Source organism: Astatotilapia calliptera, chromosome 3 (assembly GCF_900246225.1).
Source record: "Astatotilapia calliptera chromosome 3, fAstCal1.2, whole genome shotgun sequence".
Lineage (NCBI taxonomy): Eukaryota > Metazoa > Chordata > Actinopteri > Cichliformes > Cichlidae > Astatotilapia > Astatotilapia calliptera.
This window is the reverse complement of record NC_039304.1, coordinates 27,908,496-27,929,717: the sequence shown is the minus strand read 5'-3', so window position 1 is coordinate 27,929,717 and position 21,222 is coordinate 27,908,496. Positions and strand designations below refer to the sequence as shown.

Genomic DNA, 21,222 nt, shown 5'->3' with positions numbered 1-21,222 from the left:
ATACAGCAGCTTTCATTAAATAAAACTGTGCAGTAAAACAGAAATTATGTATTTGTTTTTTGTTTTTTTTTTGCTATTTATTTTATCGCAAGTCATATCGTTATCGCAGTATTGATCACAGTTATCGCACATCGCAGGTTTTCCTAATATCGTGCAGCCCTAGTATCCATCTATAGAACGCTGCATGTTATATTCTAAATCTGCCTGTTTTGTTTTTGTCTTGTTTTTTTAAACCTGCCAGCAAAAACGAATCTAAAGTATGTAATGCAAGGATGTAATCACTTTCAAGAGGGAGCATAAAGTTTGACTTTAAGTGACAATTATGAATCACAGATTCTGCAGGTCATTAATCAATGTAAAAAACTAAAACAATGTATTTTTAGTGACACAGCACACAAATATGGAAGCAAGATGTGCAATTAGGATTTATTTAAAATAAATATGAATTAATTAGTGCAATATCTTTAACCATAGAGAGAATGACAAAATCCTTCAGGACATTGTCACATCAATGCACTGAACTCTATGTTATCCATCTAACAGAGCCTCAACATGTTCTCACTGTAATTTCCCCTCATGAATGAATTTATGCTCGCACTAATCTGAATGTTTGGAGGGAAATCAAACGCATTTTACTCGCTGTACTCGAGCTGACTTACCTTTGTTTGAATGACGGCGTACTCACAACGTGGTCTAAAAATAGCCAAATCTTGTACCCAACCATTGGTGAATTGCATGTGCGCCTACAGAGATTTATAAACTGGTGCGCCGTGTATGCGCTGACTCCACAGACGAGGTACGAGAATATATCAGGCTCAGTCAATACCGGTTGTTCTTCAGGGTTTCTACTCCACTGCCGTGTTTCATACGGGTCCACATTTCCAAAGCAGGCTATTTTTTGCAAGTACCGTCTCTTTGCATCTGGACGCAATCTGGCTCTATAAAGTCCTTTTTCTTTTGAGCTGCTTTTAAGTATGGTTCGTAGCGGTCTTCTTTCCAACAGTGTGTTTGTTTTGATTCGTGGCCTGCTAAAATGGTGCCACTCTCCCACAATGCATTGCGGTGTGACAACTCCAAAGCCCTATGGCATCCATTGAGCGTAATGCTTCCCAGTCATTCATAATCCGAGCTCCGCGTTCGTGACATAATTGAAGGAATCCCTGCTCACACCGCTGACTCACACACTCACCGGTGATATCCAGACAGCTTATGATATTTTCTCAAACTGCTGCGCTGAAAAAGTTTCCAAAGAGCACGCTGTGTGAGACGATAAACATCATTTAACCTTTTAACCTGTGGCTTCCACATATTTGTGAAACAGAAAATGATGACATCGCTCAAATAATCAGAACATGGAACAGTTGTCCAACAGTCAAGTTTCTTTTCTGCACTAGTGTACACACAAATCACAACAGCAGTTGCCTCAAGGCGCCTGCTTCATTGCATTAATGTCTTGAAATACCAGGAAACCAAACGTCTGCATCTGGAGACTTGATTCAAAAGGCAATAAAAACCAAAACAAATGTTTAAAAAAAAAAAAAAAAAAAAAATGAATAAAGGAAAAATTACAATTTCACAAATGTCAAACATTTTTTAATTAAAATTCCTCTTTTTTTTTCCTATTAAAAAGTTGTAAAAATGAGTCCAAGGCCTTGATGCCGTAGCATCTAGCTTTGTTATTTTTTGTGTCATACAGTCTGTGTATTTATTTACTTATATTTCCTGAACGGCGCACAAACTTTTTCTTTAAATTAATATAAAAACAACAACAAAGTCAGACATTCAGCAGCAAATCTAACCTTGTTACATGAGAAGAAAAATCATAAACAGAAAATAAAAGTCTGTATTCTTGTTACTACAGCCGTAAAACGTGAGGCCAAACTGTCACCAGGAGTGTACTGAAACATAAAATATTTTTATTTCATGATTAAAAACATTTCCAGTACATCTGCGCTGCAGGATCTCATCACACTGGGAAGCGTTGTTTTTTGGAAGCAGCCATCATTCTTCCGTTTCACCTGAAACAATGTCCCGGTTAAAAAATAAAGCTTTAACACCAATTTCCCTTTACAGTAAGTAGTGTTTGTCAGAGCTGGTGTGTTATTTTGCTGCGATACACATCTCTCTTATTTTTGTTTCTCTTTCCTCAAACAGAAATTTTTACCTCATTAAGAAAAACCCAGCACACATTTAAAAAGCTCTCAGGACACAGGGCCTTCCAGCAGGAAGAGAGAACGACAGACAGAGATACTTTTCCTGAATCTTAGCACCTTATTTAAGTTGGAAGTAACCTTGTTTGTTTCTTTTCCCCTCAGGCGGCTTGTAAAAGGTGACAAACAGCATTTAGCAGACAGCAGATCACCGGGTCTCTGAATGGCTTCAGACCTTTCAACCTCTTCACGACTCCAAAGTAGCTTTAAGACCATTTGTGCTTTTGCCTGCGTGTTGCTCCCCCACCCAGCCCCCTTTCTCCTTAAAAAAAACAACAACAAAAAAAACCAAAAACCAGCCCCACTTTACTCAAGAACAGACGACTCAAAACTCTCAATTCGTTCACATTGATCGCTCCTCACCGTGACGAGTAAAGGGAATAGCAAACACACTTAAAGATTCATTTTTCTGAAATGAATAAACTGAATACGTCTGTGATGATTTTCTTTTCTCCCCATCTTTTCAAAACAATTAAAAACACCATAAGCCTGTATAAAACGTTACTTTTTATCAAGTCTGTGTTTTAAATTCACAATCAATGATCGAGAGCAGGAAATGTCTGGAGCAGCAGAGCCGAGCCTCTGTGGTTTCTTCGCCGTCCACGCGATCGTGGTATTCGCAGATGACTCAAGAGTTTGTTTTATTCTGCTAGAGAAGCTTCTTGTGGGAGGTACAACACAGGGACTTCTTTTTTTTCCTTTCTTTCTTTTTGTGTGTCCACAAGATGACATGAGCACGATAAAACAAACCATTATGTGCCAATACCTGAGTCTATTATTCAGTCTTTTCTCTGTCCGTTTGCATTTCATGTGGTATTCTCATCCTTTTCCGTCTCCGAGCATCACTCCTCCCCTCAGGTGTGTCCCGGTCCTATGTTACCGTGGTGGAGTTCTGCCCTCGGATAGCGCACCAGGCCATGAAAACGTCTCTGTGGAGAAGAGAGGATGATGAAAACATTAGGTTCAAGCAGGTCTGAGTAAGATGCACTTGTAATCCAATTTTAGGGGTTTGAAGACAAAGATCCATACTGTTCACATTCCAATAATTTGTTCGGAAGCTTGTCTCTATACTTTTCTGTCAAAACTACACAATGCAAACCAAAAGTTTATTTCAAGAGCTTGTTGTGAGAACACACTAAATAAATAAATACATAAATAAATGGTTGGTATACCTGTGATCAGAACTAGAAAATGTTACATTGTATCATCATCTCTTCTAAAAAAAACAAAACAGACTATAAGAGGCTTTTGGACGAACAAGCAATTAGTTTTTCAACTATTGAGAGGACATAAAGGGCCCCCCCATTGCCCCCTGTAGATCCACCCCTGCCTCTGATACCAGCCTTCATCGGGTATTTAAAGAAACACAATGGAAACACCCAGGCAATTGTTTTAGTCTTTGACAAAATTATTTTTTTTAATTTCTTTCTTGCTTTTTAAACTGTAACTTTAATCAAAGAGCACCATGAAGTTCTTTGATTTTAAAACTAAATATGTTCTCAGAGCTGAAAACTGAACATTTTTGTACCTGAAATATTTGAGGGTGGGGCATCTTTATGTCATACAGTGCCATGTTGGTCTTTCAAACAGGAATCTTGGTCAAATGTTTAAATTTCTGTGTTTTGGTGAATTTTTATGCACGAGTTGAGCAGACGATCAAGATTTTATTTTCATGTTTTTTTAAACCAACTTTGACATCTGGCGATCCGATACAGTCTAAGTGTTTCTCTCGTCTCTTATTTAGCTTTGTTGAATTTTCATCTAACCAGCCTGTGGTGGGGCGTGGTCTGCAGCACGGCTGCGAGGGAGGTGGATGCATCTGAGAGGCACCTACAATCGCACCTCGCCGACTTAAAAGACAATGAGCTAGAGTCCTGTGAATCCTGTGGTTGTTGTTGTGTATGTGTAGGTGCAACTAAAAAGCTGTGACTGAGTGCTGTAGAAGAAAACTAATAAAAGAGTGCTGAAAAGCGTTGAAACGTGGTCGGGTCTGTGGTGGGTTTGTTACACAGCCATTATAAATATCAAATATATTATACTGATATATTGCTAATTTTAGCCATCACTTACACACCAATAAGACTCTAATCTAGAGGAAGTAAAACTGAAGGTTTCAGTAGGTGAACCTGTGGATTATTAACCGTCTTTTCCAACCGATCTCAGAGTCACTATGCTTTGACTCTGTGTTTCTTTGTTAAACAGCATCTTTACGACCACCTAAAGTACTTCACAAACCTCTGGAAGTGAAGCAGAGCACGCTGTGGAAACATTTAAAGTACTGACGCACACTCCAGGAGTCGAGTTTAGGTCCGTCTGTACGCACCTGCAGTGTGTGGCGACACACTCGTTGCTACAGTACTCTTTGTCCCAGTCTTTGCTCTCCACGGCGGGGTTTGTGCAGCCGGCGCGCACGCAAATGTTCGGGTTGGCGGTGGGAGTCACACTCGGGCCAGGAGCAACATTAACCTCCACCTCCATCTGAGAGGGCGGACAAAAAGAAACACCGAAATTTATGTGAATGTGTATTCATCCAAACACTTAACGGTAAATGTTCGACGTGTTCGAAGTTCAGCGGCTCACCCCTTCCTCGCCTTCAGCCACTTCCTCTCCTCCCGTCACCTCACCCGTGTGTCCAACCTCCACCGCCAGAGCAGAGGTGGTGGCAGACACTGTCGTGGGGGTTTCCCCCGTTGACGTCACAATGATCGAGGCGCTTGAATCTGACTGGCGTGCTGAAGGCACTACCTTAAGCGGCGGCGGAGCAGTGGTGGCTGCCGCCGCCCCTCCTCCACCACGCGGTTTGGCCTGGAGAGGCGGGGGCGCCTGGGCGTGCACCATTTGCTGCAGCCGGGGTGGAGGAGGGGTGCTCTGCATCTGCTGCAGCGGCGGAGGCTGGCGGGGCGAGGAGGCGGTCGTCACCGTAGCTGACATGCCGCCGGAGGGTAGCGGTGTCTGCTTGATGATGATTTTGGTGACGGGGGCAGTGTTGAGGGCAGTGCTCGCTGGTGGAGGCTGCGGTTTGATGGCCCCGGTGCGGGACCGGGTGGTGACCTGAGGCAGGTCCAGGATGATGTTGGAGGTACAGATGTTGGTGATGGTGTTCTCCTCTGGGTTGTAGTGCTGCGACCTAGTTGGCCGGGTGGGCGGGGTCGGGGCGGGGATGGGCGTAGGCATGGCTGTGACCACAGGAGCTGGGGCTGAAGGTGGGGGTGATGGTGTGGTTTCCATGACCTCAATAGGTGCCTGAAGAGAGGAAGAAGAAGAGAAACGTTTAGGTGGATATTTGTGTTGCTCTGGTGTGTCCGCACCAGGACAGCAGAATGTATCCTAAACTTTACGATGCAGAACATCAGAACTACCAGATTTACAGCTGGAGTTCCAAAGCATCAGGATAGAAACTGTTTCTCGATGAGACGAGACATTTTTAAACTGTAAGAAAACCATTCTCATGGTAGGCAAAGCTCTTTGATAAATCATCAGTGTGTACTCAGTGCTCAAGGTTTACACGATTTAAATCATAGAACTTCAACTTCAGCTCTCGTGGTGAGAGCAGCAACTGATGTAGCTACACCTTGAGCTGGCACCTGCAGAACAGGCTGAGACGTTACACCATGCTCAGGTAGACTGGCAGACACTGGCAGGGCCACCATCCCTTTCTCCACCAAGCCAGACACAAGAGCAGCCTTCAGCTCAGCCTTACGCAGAGCTGTGGAGACACAAATGCCATAAAATGATGCCACCTCATGCAGATCCCTCTTCCTACAGGCGTCCAGCTGGACAAGCGAAGGATTTTCCTTGAATCAGAATCAGAATACTTTATTCATCCCGAGGGAAATTAGGGGTTACAGCAGGCAGCACGCTAATGGCGCATGCGCACTCACAAAGGAACCTTCTGACCAACTTTACACAAACATCACATTGGGGAGACATGTCAGAAAGGTAGGCTGATAGGAAAAACAACGAAAATACACTACATGAGGTAAGAGGAGGAGAAAAAAAACTCCACTCAGACTGAGCTCCTGGTGGGAGAACAGTTTGATAACAGAAAAAACACCTCAGCACAAAAGCACATGACTATCAATACGCCATAGAAACACAAGACAAGCAACAGGGGCGGGTAAAGGGTAAGAGAGAGCCGGTGTAGACAGCGCATCCGGTCCTGCAGCATCTGCGCTGGTCCAGTTGACTGCTATCTTCCCCGGTAGGGCACAAGCATCGAAGGCGTTGGAAAGGGAGGGGGATGAGTGAGTGCTTGTCAGTGTAAGTGTGTGTGTGTGTGTGTGTGTCCAGAGTTCAGCGGAGACAGTGTCCTTCGCACTATCAGGCTAAGTAAACAAGTCTGCCAGCCAACCCAGGTGGCCTACACGGCAATATCAAAGGTAGCCATTAAAACTAAAACTACCTGAGGCTAATAATAACAACAAAGAAGAACCACCTCCAATACACAAATCAAAAACAGGTGGGAAATATGTGTGGCCACAGGGTTAACCAATAAATAAAATTAACATCGACCCTCTCCTCAGACCTGCCTACTAAAATCTTAGCCTGCTTAGCTTCTGGAGTGTACCAGGCTCGAGGCAACTTTAAAGGCTAAGCATTAAGTGCACAAAGCACCGACAAGCCTACCCTCGACAGGGAACTAATCCCCACCCAGGATTACTCCGAAATTAAAAAAGGCAAAATAAAAAATGAGTGCCTGAAGGAGGAGCTTACGCTCAGCTAGACACTCCCCTTTGCTAACTGGAGAGAGAGCGCAGCAGATATAATACAACTAAACAAGCCACCGGCAAACAACTCACTAAAACTCAATTGCTGTTCCTTCCATTCAGATCCCAGACGAGCCCCCACATTGTTACGTTCCCCCCGAAGGGGTCTAGGCATGCGAGTGAGGGGACCAGTAACAAATGAGTCCAGAACAGAATGAAAGGAAAACAGAGAGGTGGTTTTTAGTAAATAAAATAGTCTTTATTATAGATAATCTTAACATAAAGAGCCAGCAACGCCGTTTTACCAATAACACTTGGAAAAAGGAAAAAAGGCTGCAACGACAAAGAACACGAGCCAGGTGCAATATATCAGCCACCTTTCATGTTCAGGCAGACACACACTGCAGTAACATGGCAGCAGCTGGCTCTTCACTTCCTTTCTGGGGCAGTGAACATGGTACATAATATCTGTAGAAAAGTTGGACTGAAGGTCAGAGCTATGCAGACTGATCATTGAATCACCGCAGTCACTCCCCACTGCCACCACACCTGAGCACAGAGCACATCTTCTTATATACAGAAACTCTTCATGGTTTAAGTTTCTCATCGTATTGCATCACGTGTAACCATTTCCTTTTAATAAAATCCAGATATGAGTTATTGAACCACATGTCCTCATAACAACTGCATAATGAGTGAAAGATGTTACAACTCATCCACATGGATACAGCTGAAAGTTACAGTATTAGTCTGAACTGGTCTGGTGTTGGTGCCTTTGAGATTTTTCTTATCTAAAATATTTTAGGTGTATGTGCAGAACACTGAGAGGTCTGCTTCTTGTCAATTATTAGTAGAAATGCATGCCTGTGCACAGCACCTGCACAGTTTATGAATGCAGCTGCATCAGGACTCATCTAGTCCAGTCTCTGCAAACTTTATGCATCTGTGGTGCCACATTAAAGTCATGGGTGCTGATACTGAGTAAGCAATAGTAAATTCATCCTGTCATCCCTAACCCCTCACTGATATACACTGAGGTGTAGAAAACAGTCGTCAAATGTCGTCTTTATGAGGGAACAATTAAAGAGTTAAACCCTGTGTGATCAGGACATCATGCTAGCATACCTGTGGTTTGTCTGCTTCAAACTATCAAGATTTGACTCACCTGAGAAATGAGACTGGCTCTGTACTCTGCCAGCGCTTTCAAGTAATCCTTCTTTGCTGCTTCGTTTTTCCTCTTGTAAACCTAAAAATGATAAATATTAAATGACTACACAAGCACATTTACAATCTTAAAAACCTTGAAGGAACCAAAGAAACCCTCTTACTTGTTTCTGCTCCTCCCCCAGACTGTCCCACATGGACGCCACGATCTTGGAGACCTCTCCGAAAGTCGCGTTGGGGTTTTGTCCCTTAATAGCTGCCTGTGTGTCCCTGAAGAACAGAGCATAGGCCGACACAGGTTTCTGGGGCTCGTTGGGATCCTTCTTCTTCTTCCCCTTCTTCCCCCCTCCTGCTCCTCCTTTCCTTCCCGTAGCAGAGGAGACGCTGGAGGTCGGCGCAGACAGCGGGGATTCAGACGGGGAGGGATCGAGGGAGATGACTCCAGGGGAGACGGCCAGAGAGACCGGAGATTCGACTAGGACGCTCTGATGGAAGATGAGGAGGCAAAAGGACACGTTGGAGTAAATAAATGAGATGCATTTTCAAACAGATGAGTGCCAGACGCTGGTTATATTTAAGACTCACCCTTCTGAAGTCGTCCATGTCATCATCCTGGAGCGAGCTGGTGGGCGAGGCTGTGGCCGACAGCGGGTTTTCGGGCGACTGCGGCCGCTGAAGTATGTTCCCGCCGCCCAAGCCGAGCCCCAGTTGAGCACTGAGCTCTGATTGGTCTATAGTGGTGAGCTGATTGGACCCCAGTAAACCCTGGCCCATGTCACCTAGAGGGACGTCGATGGTTACCGGGGACGAGCTGCTGAACTGAGAGCCAATGGGATGACCGAGATCCTGGGATAGGGAGGAGGAGAAAAGGGGCGTTACTTAAAGAGGAGACTGAAGGTGGGTAAAGGTTAAAATGTCACGTATTCCTTACCATTCCCAGTGACGACCCTAACAAAGTATTCCCTCCTGACTGGGTCATGACTCCAAGAGTCAGGTGCTCCAGTCCCTGAGAGGCCGCACTAACAAAAGTGGACGCGAACGAGGGGTCGTCACCTTCAACGACGGCGTTCCCAGGTACCACCACGCTGTCCGAGGGTCCAGTTTCTGACAGCTCCCCGAAATGGGACACGACATCTGACACGGAGAGGGCAGAGTCCGGGTCCAGAGAGATGGGAGGGATCTCGAATTCCTCATCGCCAAGGCTGGGAGTGTGGAACGTCTGGTGAGCACGGGGAAGACAGAGGAGAGGAAGAAGAAGTAGTAGTTAGGATCTAACATCACTCCGACACTTGGTGAATAAACTCTCATATGTTGTGAAGATCACACTAAACCAACTCCAAACTTTTATCACTTCTAAGCCTCCCCGAGCCCCCACCCCTACCAAAGTTTTCTCTGACACTGATTTCATACTGTGTTTTCCATTTACAAGTTCTGACGATGATGGATTGTTCAGGCCTGGGAACAGGAAGCTCCTTGACAAGAACTTGCTAATAGCTGGAGTGGAAAACCAACAGAGGCAGCTGATCTTTGTTCAGTTAACCTATCAGAAGGAGTAAAGCTCAGTTCAATCAGGGTTTTTCCCTTTAATAAACAAAAAACTCACAGCTTTAGCATAGAAACTGTTAAAGCAGATTTAAAACCGGCTAAAACCAGGTGCTTGTTGAGATGTTTTACCTGATGATGCCATAGTCAGCTAAGCAGCTGCTTGCACATTTACATAATGACTGTTCCACAAAGTGCAGCCTGCTTCAGCTTTTAGGTTCCCGTCTATCCTGACGGGAGAGCAGCAGCGAAAAGATGTCACTTAAACTCTGACTGGCCTCAAACTAAACGTCCATATTCATCATGTGTCTGCAGCTGCATCACTGAAAGCCCCCATCGTTTGACTCACACGCTAGATGAGTCAGTTTTGCAGCTTTTTAAATAGTGTCTCATGACTCATTCTCGATAAAAAGCCTGTTTTCTACAGGACAGAATTATCAAAAAGGTGCCTGGATTTGAGGCGGTGGGGTGTGACACTTAAAGCCTTTTTATAAACAGTTCACATCCCACAGGCTCAGGTGGACAGCAGGTTGAAATGACATGAACGTGGTTTAAATTAATCCAGCCTGTCTCCAGGAGAGTGGAACCAGAAAGGGTGCAGTGTCCACTCTGAGTCTGGGACAAGTTGTTGATCCAAGTGGAGAAAGTTTCAGGGTCTTCTTCATGAGCAGGAGAATGGAGCGGTGCACAGGCGATTCACCAGTCCATCTATGCTCCCACCCTCACCTGTGACCACGAGCTCTGGGACATGAATGAAGTTCCTGAGATGCAGGGGGGGGAAACAAACTTCCTCCAAAGGCACCTCAAAATGCCCCGTAACATTCTGGAGAGATTACATGTCTCAGCTGGCCTGGTGTCTAAGCACTGAGCCCCAGAGCTGGAGGAGATGGGCAGGAGAGGGAGGTCTGGGTTTCTGTGCAGCAGAAGATTGATGGTTTAAGTAAATGCTAGAAAACTGCTGCTACTTAACGTGGCAAGATTGTAAACTGCTATCAAGTTGAGCTTCATTTGTGCTCTGTCGTAAAGGCTCAAGTTAAATTTACTTGCTTACGGTATCAAAACCTCCTCACAGAGAGCATCACTGTCACCTTAAGCTTACTGTCACAGAGGTGCTGTATTAATCATTGTAATCATCGTGAAAACCAGAGAACAGAGAAGGATATGGAAAGGATGCCTTTCTTCCTGCTCTATAAAAATATACCATCTCAAAATGAACAACTCAAACATGCACACAACACAACACAACACAGCCTGTTCCCCTACAGCACAGCAGATTTCAACATAAGCCATCTATTATTTAAAGCAGCAGCACTATAACCCAGCTCAGTGTATTCATCAGCAGAAATATCTTATTTTAATCGTTTTTAAATAGAGTGTTCGACAGCTTCTTGTGTCATTTTTCTCAGTATTAACTTTAGTTCCTCCTCCTTTTTATTTTGGGTAGTATAAAACTTTCTCAGGCAGCCTGTCTGCTGGAACAATGATGACTCTCTAAAGTTAAATGGACATTTCTCTACACTCAATCTTTGTCCCAATAATATATCTGATGAATGGCAGTAAAGGGTAGAGTTATTTCTGATTATTTATGCCCTGTTACAGTTTCTCTGATGCCGCTTGATTTTGCACCTGGTTTGGCTGCTGAACGGCTCTTTGGCATCTTTGCATTATGGCACTCTCCTACAGCTTTCCATTGAGGCTCTTCTGAGCTTTTTTTAAGACCACTCCTGCAACGCACATGTCAAACCTCACCTTTTAGTACCGGCTCAGCTTTTTGGGAAAGCCAATAATAGTGAGTTGTTTATTTTTTTACAAAAAAAGGGATCTATCTTCAAAGACAAAAAACCAACTGGTGTGAAGTTGAGCCAGACCATCAAGTGCAAAGAGGACTTTAGCTCCGTGCTGGATCAAACCCTCCCTGTAAACTTGTCCAGCCCCAGCTTGCGCTACAAATAACTCTCAAAGCTAAGTGCCCGTTTTCTCAAAAATAAACAGACTATAAACGTCTGAAAAACTCACAGGGTCACTTACAGTCGCTTATCAATGTTCTCCAGATGTTTTCTTAACAGTCTCTTTGAAACATCTGGATAAGAGATTTTACAGTGTGCCCTGTGGAAAAATTCTAACTGATGGCAAAGTGTGCAGTCTTTGAGAACGTTTGAAAATTTTCTTGAATTATTGGATATTAAATCTCTTCAGGTCTCCACACATTTTTCAAACTTAAATATATACATATATAATTAGCAAAAATACCCAAAACATTTGATTAAACTGATGCAAAATCAATGACAAGGGTTTCCAAAAGACCTTTTACCATGTGGAACAGCAGCTCTGCTTCCCTACTGTACAGTGCAGCTTCTGTTGATAAACAGTCTTACAAATGCTGGATGCTCACATTAAATGCAGCTACCAAATGACCTTTGAATATGTGCAAGTATCCAAATAGGACTAAATATTTATACTCCTGGATCTTTATGACATTAAAAAAAGGGGATGGCCCTAATATATAGTCATCTACTACGCTCAAGCCCCACCCACCTACCGTTCAAACCTCACATTTGCAGGAGGTAGCCAATCAGAAAGAAGCTGGCTTAAAGGTGGGAGGAACTGAAACAGCTCGTTTCAAAGGGCAGTAGAAGATAAACAAGGATTATTTTTGAACCGTTAATCATCAGAGTCCAAAAGTAAGACTTGGTCTTTTACAATCTTTCTAGGTGACCTATCGCCAAAATAAAAAACAGGAAGGTAAACTGTGCAGCAGGTGGTGAGATAAGAAAGAGCTTTTCAGTGACTTTTACAGTGGTCGGTTTTTCTTTTACATGCCTTTATAATGTCATTAAAGCCTATCACTTAAAATACTATGCACTGGCAGTTTAATACCATATTTTTAAAAAAAATTGGTTTCTACTAAAGAAAAATCAAGTCTTCAGCAGATACATTTTTAGACAGTATTTTTTAGGGGGACAGAGTTTAATTTAAATCAGCTTAAACCCAGTTCTGTCAATAAAATGGCCAAAAATAACAGAACAGAGGCCAAATTTCACTTAACTAAAGCAACAAAGACTGTTTGCCTCAACTACATATGGACCAAATATGCATATGTCCACAGATGCCCTATCTGAGCCAGGAAAAAGCCTGTGTATCTATAAAATATATGAAGAAGTGACACAAAATTTTATCTATGCATTCCTTATTTTTGTCCTCTTTAGCACTCTTAGAGACTTCTAATGCCTTTAACTCTGGCAGGATCTGCTGAGAGGTGGGACCTCTGCAGAAACAGACCGATGCTCGTGTCTCAAGTATAAAGGCTTACCTCTGAAGAGGAGAGGAAGGGGTGGCCGGAACCAGGAATCGTCAGGTAGTTGTCGCTGCCTCCAGGGAACTGAAACGCAGGGGAAGAGAGTGTAACAGTAAGGGAGGAGGGGCGACACCATCATCACAGCAACACAAAGAGCTACCTAAACGCACCGCCAACAGGGGCACACCATAAAACACACATTTACCAGCAAATCTAGCTTAAACTGAGAGTCACAGAGGAGGCTGCCTCTTTACACCTGGTTAGTAAAGAAGAGCTAGTTTGAATATATTGAAAAATCTGCAATTGACACTCTGAGATGCATTTGACTTTAGTAAGAGTAAATATGTTTGTGCAGGTAAAAACAGGACTTCCTGTGGTGCCAGAGGCAAATCCAAAATGCGGTTTTTAAATGACGACTTCATTTATTAAGAGAAAGAAGTTATTCAAACCCATCTGCCCTGTGGGGAAGTAACTGCCCCCTAAACCTAATAACTGTTTGTGCCACTCCTAGCAGCAACAACTGCAACAAGTCTTTCACGTCACTGGAGGAGTTTTGGCCCCCTCTTCTTACCAGAATTGTTTTGATTCAGTCGCATTGGTGAGTTTTTGAGCATGAACAGTCTGTCTAAGGTCAGGCCAAAATGTCTCAATCTGGTTCAAGTCCGGACTTTGAACAGACCACTTCAAAACCTTCATTCTGGTTTTTGGCCTTGCTGGTGTGTTTTTGATCGTTGTCCTGCTGCACAAACTGAGCGCTCTTGAGCTTCCGGACATGAACTGATGGTCGGACGTTCTCCTTTATGGTTAGTCGTCCAAGTCCTGAAGAGGTAAAGCAACCGGAGACCATCACACTATCACCACCATGTGTGATGTTCTTTTTAATGCTGTGTTAGTTTTTTGTAGATGTAATGGGACCTAAACCTTCCAAATTCAGCTTCTATCTCATCAGTCCACAGAATATTTGCATAAATTCTTGGGGATCACCAAGATGTTATTTGGTAAATGTAAGACGAGATTTTGTGTTCTTCTTGGTCAGTGGTGGTTTGCTCCTTGACCTCTCCTCCCATGGATGCTATTTTCATCCAGTCTCTTTCTTACTGTTGAATCACTGACTCTGGCCTTAATAGAGGCAAGTGAGTTGCTTACGTGCTCTTCGAGTAGTTTTGGTAGGTCGGACACTCCTGGACAGGTTCACCACTGATCCAAGGTTTCTTCGTTTGTGGATAATGGCTCTCACCGTGGTTCAGACAGTCCCAAAGCTTTAGAAATGGCAGGGTAACAGTTTTCCAGATTGATAGATGTCAATGACTTTGTTTCTCATTTGCTTCTTTAGATCGTGGCATGTGTTGCTTTCTGGGATCTTTTAGCCTCCTTTACTATGTCAGACAGCTTCTACTGAAGTGGTGTCTTCATTCATCAGCCCTGCAGTAATCAGGGCTGGGTGTGGTTACTGAAACTGAACTCTGCCTTCTAAAAAAATGTGATTAATCACTGTTAATTCATGATTTGACAAAGAGGGCAATTACCTTTGTACACAAGGTCAAAAGTAATTGACTGAAGCTGAAACAGGTAGGCACAAAAAACAAATAAACCATCACTGGAGATCAGAGGGTTAAACAGAAGATATGGTTTCAAACAGCCTTATTTCAACACAGGAGAGGAGCATACACTCACATGTTGGCTCCTTAAGTCCAACATGAGTCTTTATCGATTTGTTTTAAGGATGATTTTTAGTCGCACAGATAGGTTAAAGGTTTCTAACCTAAGCTGAAACTATAACTCTCTCTAAAACGGAAATACTCCATTACTCAAGGGTCCAGTACTCGAATAAGCATGCACGGAGCGGCTGTTCAGTCACCTTGTTGTCGGAGTCGAACCCATTGAAAGACTGCGGATCCAGGAACTCCGGATCCCCGTCGTGCTGCCCGGTACCGTCCGTTAAATCCGAGTAAAAATTCAGATCCATCCTTTCAGCTGGGCCTCATGTGTGAGCTGTGAGGCCCCCCTTCTTCGCTGCGATACGACGTCAGGCTATTAACCGGATCTCCTTTCCCCTGATTTTTCCGCCCCTTGTCAGCGTGCGATTGACGGATAGGCTGGTTACCGACCAGCTCCGCCGTTAGCCCGGGTTCTCCTTTAAAAACCCGCCGACAGTGACAGCCGTGGCTGGCAGCCAGCTAAACTGAGCATGTGTGTGTGCGCGTGCCAAAAATAGCCCGGCCCGTGAGCTGGCCGGCTCTCTGACGAGGTAACGTGGCCGTTTAACCGTCTTTCTCGCTGACTTTGTCCTATCACGGTTTAGCGTTAGCTGGCTTTGACGCAAGCCTGCAGAGGCGCTCACATTTCAGCCCCCCTCCGCCAGACAGCCCGGTGCTCGTTTGTCTGTCTACCTGCCTGTTACTCCTCCGACGTCTCAGTGACCGTTTAAACGGCAAACCGACCGCGGTCGTGTCAAGGTGTCTGACAGCCAAGGGAAACACACAGAGTCCCCGATTTTTAAGCTTCGCTTTGGCTCGGGCCAGGATCCTCAATGGATCCCGAGAAACAGATCGTGGGTTGGATAAACAGGCAGCGGTCAAGCTACACTGGTGCAAAGCCGGATGTAGGGCGAAGCGGATTTCAAAATAATCGTGGACGAATAAAATCATTACTGGAGCTTCATGTCCTCTTTTACAACATCCATGGATCGTCTCTGTGGTCTTCCTCTTTTTCCTCCTCCCTGGCAACATCTTTTATCCAATATATCAATCACCCTCAACATTTCCAAACTGCTCAACCTCTTCTGTTACAAATCACCTGTCACACTTGTCTCCACCCTGCTTGCACTCTTCTTTACCTCTCTTTGTTGCTTTGTAAGTTTGCCCCCAGGTAACAAAAACGCCTGCACTTCACCCCTTCACTACCTCTAGTCTTTGCAAATGACTTTTCCCACACATGTATTCTGCCTCGCACCTACGGATTTGCGTTCACCTTCTCAACAGATCATACAGCCGCCTGCTCCTCCACCTGCTCCCTACTCTCAACATAGATCACGTTGTCTGGGACAGACTACCACCTCCTGCCTGACCTCATCTGTCAGCCTGTCCATCACCCTTGCGAGTATCAAGAGACTTGCACCTTAATAATGTCTCACTGTCCTCAAACACATTCTGCACCGCCCTCACATACTTCTCTACCACTCCTGACTTCCTAATACAGTACAGGCACTGGAATTCGACTGGCTTGTTCCAGGTTTTTGATTTACCTCCCCTTACAAATCGAAAACCCTATACATAAAAACATTTCTATGGCAAACAGTAACTACATCTTATTTTGAAAGGTCAACTATAAAAAAATGAAGCATGGCTGAAAACGTTTACACAGTACTACAGTACTACTAACTATACAGTGCTCCGTGCATCACGTTTACCTTCATTTTAAAGTATGCTTTTTTTGCTTATGGTATCTAAGACAAGGATGTCAAACTAATTTGACATCATGGGCCACATAAAGCCAATTCTGATCTTAAGTGGGCCAGAACAGCAAGATGTTTAACTTCACATTTAATCTTTGGCATATCTAAATATAAGAAAAACAAGTGCAAGTGCAAGAATATGTTATAGTTTTTCTATGTGATAAATGTGCACAATAACAGAACAACTTCTGGTAGCTAATTGCCCAAACAGTATAGTATTTTTAATGACTTCTTTTTTCCTAAAACAGAATATTTCTACAGTAGATATTGAAAAAAAAACTTTTATGTCATTTAATTGTTTATCTCTTGGGTAATTATTTGGTGTAGCATGAATATCAATAGGAAAAGCTAGAAAACTTGTGAGAATATCACTGAAAGTTTCAAATCTATTCTCTCCTTCAAATTCTCCACAGCATTCCAGTGGCCTGGACTGGAGTCTTTGTCGGGCTGATTATGGTTCCCGGCCCTTATGTTTAATACACCTGATATAACATGTCTAGATTGTAGAGAATTAATATTATGCTGCAGTAATGTCTCCTTTATTTTGAAAGGTTTAAAGGGAAGCTGGCTGCTACTGCTGTTCGGCATCAATTAACCCGGTTAGCACTCGTATGTTATCTAGATTAAGTCCTTTAACATAAAGTTTCCTGTCTGACATGGACTAACACCCCACATTAGGCTGGTTCTTACTGGATGGGGATGTTAGACTGTTTGTTGGCGTTTAACAGTCTCCTTCAGCTGATTTAACTGCTCTATCCTGTGGCTCCTTCCTGGATAAACGAGCGGCATATTTTTTGTTGTTTAAACCGATTAAAGTTCACTAACACTGAGACTGCCTCAGGTCCGCCTGCTCGGACAGACAGCTGGGTTAAAACGAGGCTGAACATGTTAGCAGAAGTTAACGTGAAGTCCGTGAACAGAGGAACAATGATCAGTGAGGTCAGCGCGTACAGCAGGCCGCCAATGATGTCTGACAGCCAGACTGCGCGTGCTATATTTTGTCATCTTGTGTGCGTGCGCAGCAGTTTATTTTGTTAACACCAGCCACTCTTACCTCCATGCTCACCCCGAAACCTGTTTAACTGTGTTTGTTTGTTTGTTTTTAATCCCACTTTTGCCAGGGAACTTCACCCAGAAGGGATTTCCTCAAATATCACAACATGGCACCGGCTTCCGGATTGTACGTGCAGAATCACGTGACCTCAGCAAGCACAAGTTGGAAGCTTGGCTTTCAAAATAAGACGTAGAAATTTATAGCATTGATAACAGAAAAGCAATTAAAAGGAAGTTCTAAAAAGGAGCTATGTTTTTTTATTCGTTTAAAAAACGAAATTGGGTCACGGAAAAGTAGTTTATAAGGCAAAAACAGTGTTTGTATCATTTTAATGAGCTTGAAAGTCAATATTTGTCTTTATTCTTCAGTACAGCCTGAACTCCTAGACAAGGTTTCTTGGATTGGATCAAAGACACATTTAAAACCTGCAGGAGACCGGCCCTTGAGGCCTGGAGTTCAACACCTGTGCTGTAGACCAATGGGCCTCTCTCCTGAGTTCTTCTGTACATTTTGACAATTTGAACCACAAATTTTACATTTGGATTCATCACTCCATAAATCCTGTTGTCACTGAATTTAAGTTAGTTCTGGTGTAATTTGGAATAGCTCAGCCTTTTCCCCATTTCCTTTCCTAATAATGGCCTCTTGACAACTTAATGAATCTTCAGTTAACAGTACATGCATCAGCTGAAGGTTCAGATGCATCTGTCAGGTCTTTGTTGGAGTGTTTTAGGGCATTTTTATTCACTTGTCCAGTTTCCTCAGATTCTTTTTGGGGTACACTGCAGGGTATGTCCAGATCTCTGCAGACCACTCACATCCCGGACACAAACTGTTCAAGCTGCTGCCCTTAGCCAGGTGCTACAGAGCTCTTTACTAAAACCAGCCGCCACAGACTTTCTTGCTCCGGGCTGTCGCTCTGTTGAACACTAACCCACTGTTATGTCATTCAGGTCATATGCACATTGCACTATCCAGTTTGCACTGGTTCATGCTGGTTGCACTACACTCAGCCTATTTAAATATATCATTCACGCCCAGTTGTAGTTTTGTACAAGTTGTATAGTTTAAAAAAAAACATGTCAAACTGTTAAATTTGGTATTATTAACTGATTTGGCTGAAAAAATGAAAACCAGTGATGCGTTTTTTGACAGGTAGTCAGTAGATACACTAGTTCATCCCTTTAGTTAGGTGCCTTTTTTGGCTTGAATCATTCATAGGTGAGTGTTTTGTGGCGTGATAAACATTCCACTGAAAATGGTCCAGTACAAGGATGTGACTGAAAATGAGCAAAAAGCAGCTTATGTCCAAATAATTATTTCTTTGGACAAACAGATCTTCATTTCAGTTTAATCAATTTAAAATCATCTGCTCAGCTGTTCTTGTTAAAGTCCACTGAAATGTCTACGGTTAAAAAGTCAAAACATAAAAAAGATTTGATAAATGTGTCTGTCTATAAACAGGCAAAATAATCCAACCACCTACACTATCAATCATCAAATATATACAATAAAACACAGATCACAGTTTGTGCATTTTTTTTTTCAAAACTGTTTTATTTATTCCCATTTTTTTTTCCAAGCAAAGTTTTTTTTATTCCTTTTTATATTAATGTAATTAAAAAAAGATAAAACTTGGGATTTTTCATTTTTATGTACAAGCAAGAAAAAAACAAAACAAAACAATGTTTAGGAAATAACAATGAACAGAGAACAACCCTGCACGGTAACACTGTAAAAAAGAAAAAAGAAAGCGTTAGAGTGGAATCAAACACCTGCAGTTCAGAGCTCCTCATTGTAGCTTGTGAGCCCACATTCTCTCTCTCTCACACACACACACACACACACACACACACACACACACACACACACACACACACACACACACACACACACACACACAAAAATGTATACACATGAAGTGTGGTGGTCCTCTCCATGATGGTCCAGTGTCTCCACAATACTGTTTCCCTTTACAAGGTCGTTATGGCAACAACCAAAAACTGTCCCCAGCCCCCCCCATCTCTAAACTGAACTCTACGCTAACGTCGAATAACTTACTAACTATTCAGGTGCAGTCCAGCGTGGGCCTGAGAGAAAACGAGAGAGCAGAGAGAAAACCTCTGACCATTTCCTTTGCACTGGTTTCATTTTGGTGTCACATCCACAGCTGTGAATGTGTTGAACCCTTGAACCTTGAATGTGGTGCAAAAGACCGAAATCCTCTTTAAGCAATTAAAAAAGAAAAGAAAAAAAAAGAAGAAGTGGACACTGCTGTATCAGCAAGGTTTGATGGGTTTCCGGAATAAACCTTGTGATTTTAAACTGAGCTCTGACAGGTTTTCTTCTAATTATGGAAGTTCTGAAGGGGGAATTCTTGTAATTACCCTCTGCAAAAATGAGCTAAAACTTACCACCAGGGGGCAGCACTTCACCAGTGGGATGTTTGCAGGTAGGTGCCGCTTTGATTTTTAGTCCCACCCCCTCTTCCTCAACGTGCATTGCCTTTGGCCTGGCGCCACAGTAAAAAGAAATAATAATAATAATAGTAATAATTAATAAAGGTTACACTGACCCTGCAACACAAGGCCTGCGTGGCTGTCACTTTAGTTCATTTTTGATGTTTCAAACTATTTTTTAAAATACAGGAATTTACAAAAAGTACCTTTGAATTTTTATTTGATTTTTAAAAATGTAAATAAAACTCAGGTGTTATCAATTTTTTACACAACATAGTCCTGCTGAATGCCAATAAAATAGACCTTATCAGAATTTCTACTTATCCATTTAAATTTTATATATATAGCCTGAAATTCTGTCTTAATATGCTGTATTTATTAAAATATTCATCTGATATGAATAAATTCATTTTTGAGGTAAGATGTCTGAATTTTAAACACCCAACATTTTTATGTTAAAGGCTGTTGTGACTAAATTCTAAGTAGTAGCAGCGAAAATCAAAAAATAAATCCTTGTCAGTGCGTCTTAATAAAGCAGATTCTCGTCAGTTGTGTGCAAATACTCCTGGATATGAAAATAAAGAGTACCGATACGCTGGTAAGAGTAAACAGATGTGTTTGTGAGAAGCAACAAAAAGAAAACCATACTTGATTCTGACAGAAAACTGCTGTCTGCTTCCAAATTACATTCTGTACAAAAAGCAACCCTGAGTCTCATCAGCGGGTCGGCCGCTCCGCAGCCTCTCACCGTTAGCCTCTGTGGTCCGCCCCTCCAAACGCAATCGCTCCTAACACCACAGTGCTCCCTTCCTCATCGAATCAGAGGACCCTCGGGTGGGTGAGTCAAACATAAACACACACGCACACACGCACACACACACACACACACACACACTGCTCCTTGTTGGAATTGTGTTGGCATTTTTGTAGCTTGGACAGCATGTGGGATGGAAACCAGCGCCACGACAGGGAAGTGTGACAATCGACAATCGCTCTTTTTCAGGTTCCCAGATCCCATCGTCTTCACTCTGCTCTCTCCTGCACGACTGGCTGCTTGCTTGATGCTGGCTTCCTGTGTTTGTCTAATCAGGAGTAGATGGTGATGACTTCACTTCCTCCGCCTCTCACCAACAGCACACGCTCCAATCCTTCTGTCAGGACCTCCAGGAACTCCATGTCTGCTCACTGAATTAACGAACTTCTCATACTATGTTACTTTGATAATATAAATGAATTCTTTTAAATAAATGAAAAGCTTATACGTTTTAATAATCATGTTAGTAAGCAAAATTTAACTAAATTTCCTTTCGTCTTTAAGGCTTTAGTGATTTTGTAATT

General features: G+C 42.9%; 2 protein-coding genes across 12 annotated transcripts in view; both read right to left on the bottom strand.

Annotated features, from left to right (window-relative positions):
- Positions 1 to 1,894: 1,894 nt before the first annotated feature.
- Positions 1,895 to 17,572, bottom strand: tox4b (TOX high mobility group box family member 4 b). 3 transcript variants are annotated; one of them, XM_026162664.1, is made up of 9 exons: positions 17,426 to 17,572; positions 12,933 to 13,001; positions 9,012 to 9,299; positions 8,666 to 8,926; positions 8,245 to 8,565; positions 8,082 to 8,162; positions 4,791 to 5,453; positions 4,534 to 4,688; positions 1,895 to 3,139 (listed from the first exon to the last, which is right to left on the bottom strand). In XM_026162664.1, the coding sequence occupies exons 1-9, from the start codon at positions 17,429 to 17,431 to the stop codon at positions 3,082 to 3,084; spliced, it is 1,902 nt and encodes a 633-aa protein (XP_026018449.1). In that variant the 5' UTR covers positions 17,432 to 17,572; the 3' UTR covers positions 1,895 to 3,081. The 3 variants fall into 3 exon arrangements, with proteins under 3 accessions (XP_026018449.1, XP_026018447.1, XP_026018448.1); XM_026162662.1 differs by lacking the exon at positions 17,426 to 17,572 and adding an exon at positions 14,776 to 16,238; XM_026162663.1 differs by lacking the exon at positions 17,426 to 17,572 and adding an exon at positions 14,592 to 14,727.
- A 2,509-nt stretch (positions 17,573 to 20,081) lies between these two features.
- Positions 20,082 to 21,222, bottom strand: part of slc12a6 (solute carrier family 12 member 6) — a 31,985-nt gene continuing 30,844 nt past the window's right edge. For all 9 annotated transcript variants that reach the window (XM_026162656.1, XM_026162653.1, XM_026162655.1 and 6 more), the window contains one exon: positions 20,082 to 21,062. In XM_026162656.1, the coding sequence (XP_026018441.1) occupies positions 20,971 to 21,062 (92 nt within the window). In that variant the 3' untranslated portion in view covers positions 20,082 to 20,970. The remainder of the gene's footprint in view (positions 21,063 to 21,222) is intronic.

What these genes read in the sequence shown, in the direction of transcription:
- tox4b (XM_026162662.1), bottom strand. Translation starts at nt 14,883, where the DNA reads ATGGATCTGAATTTTTACTCGGATTTAACGGACGGTACCGGGCAGCAC. An exon ending in CCTTCCTCTCCTCTTCAGAG is followed by an intron (nt 9,300 to 12,932) that starts GTAAGCCTTTAT and finishes CGTGCTCACCAG; the next exon opens with ACGTTCCACACTCCCAGCCT. An exon ending in GAGCCAGTCTCATTTCTCAG is followed by an intron (nt 5,454 to 8,081) that starts GTGAGTCAAATC and finishes TCCTCTCTTCAG; the next exon opens with GCACCTATTGAGGTCATGGA.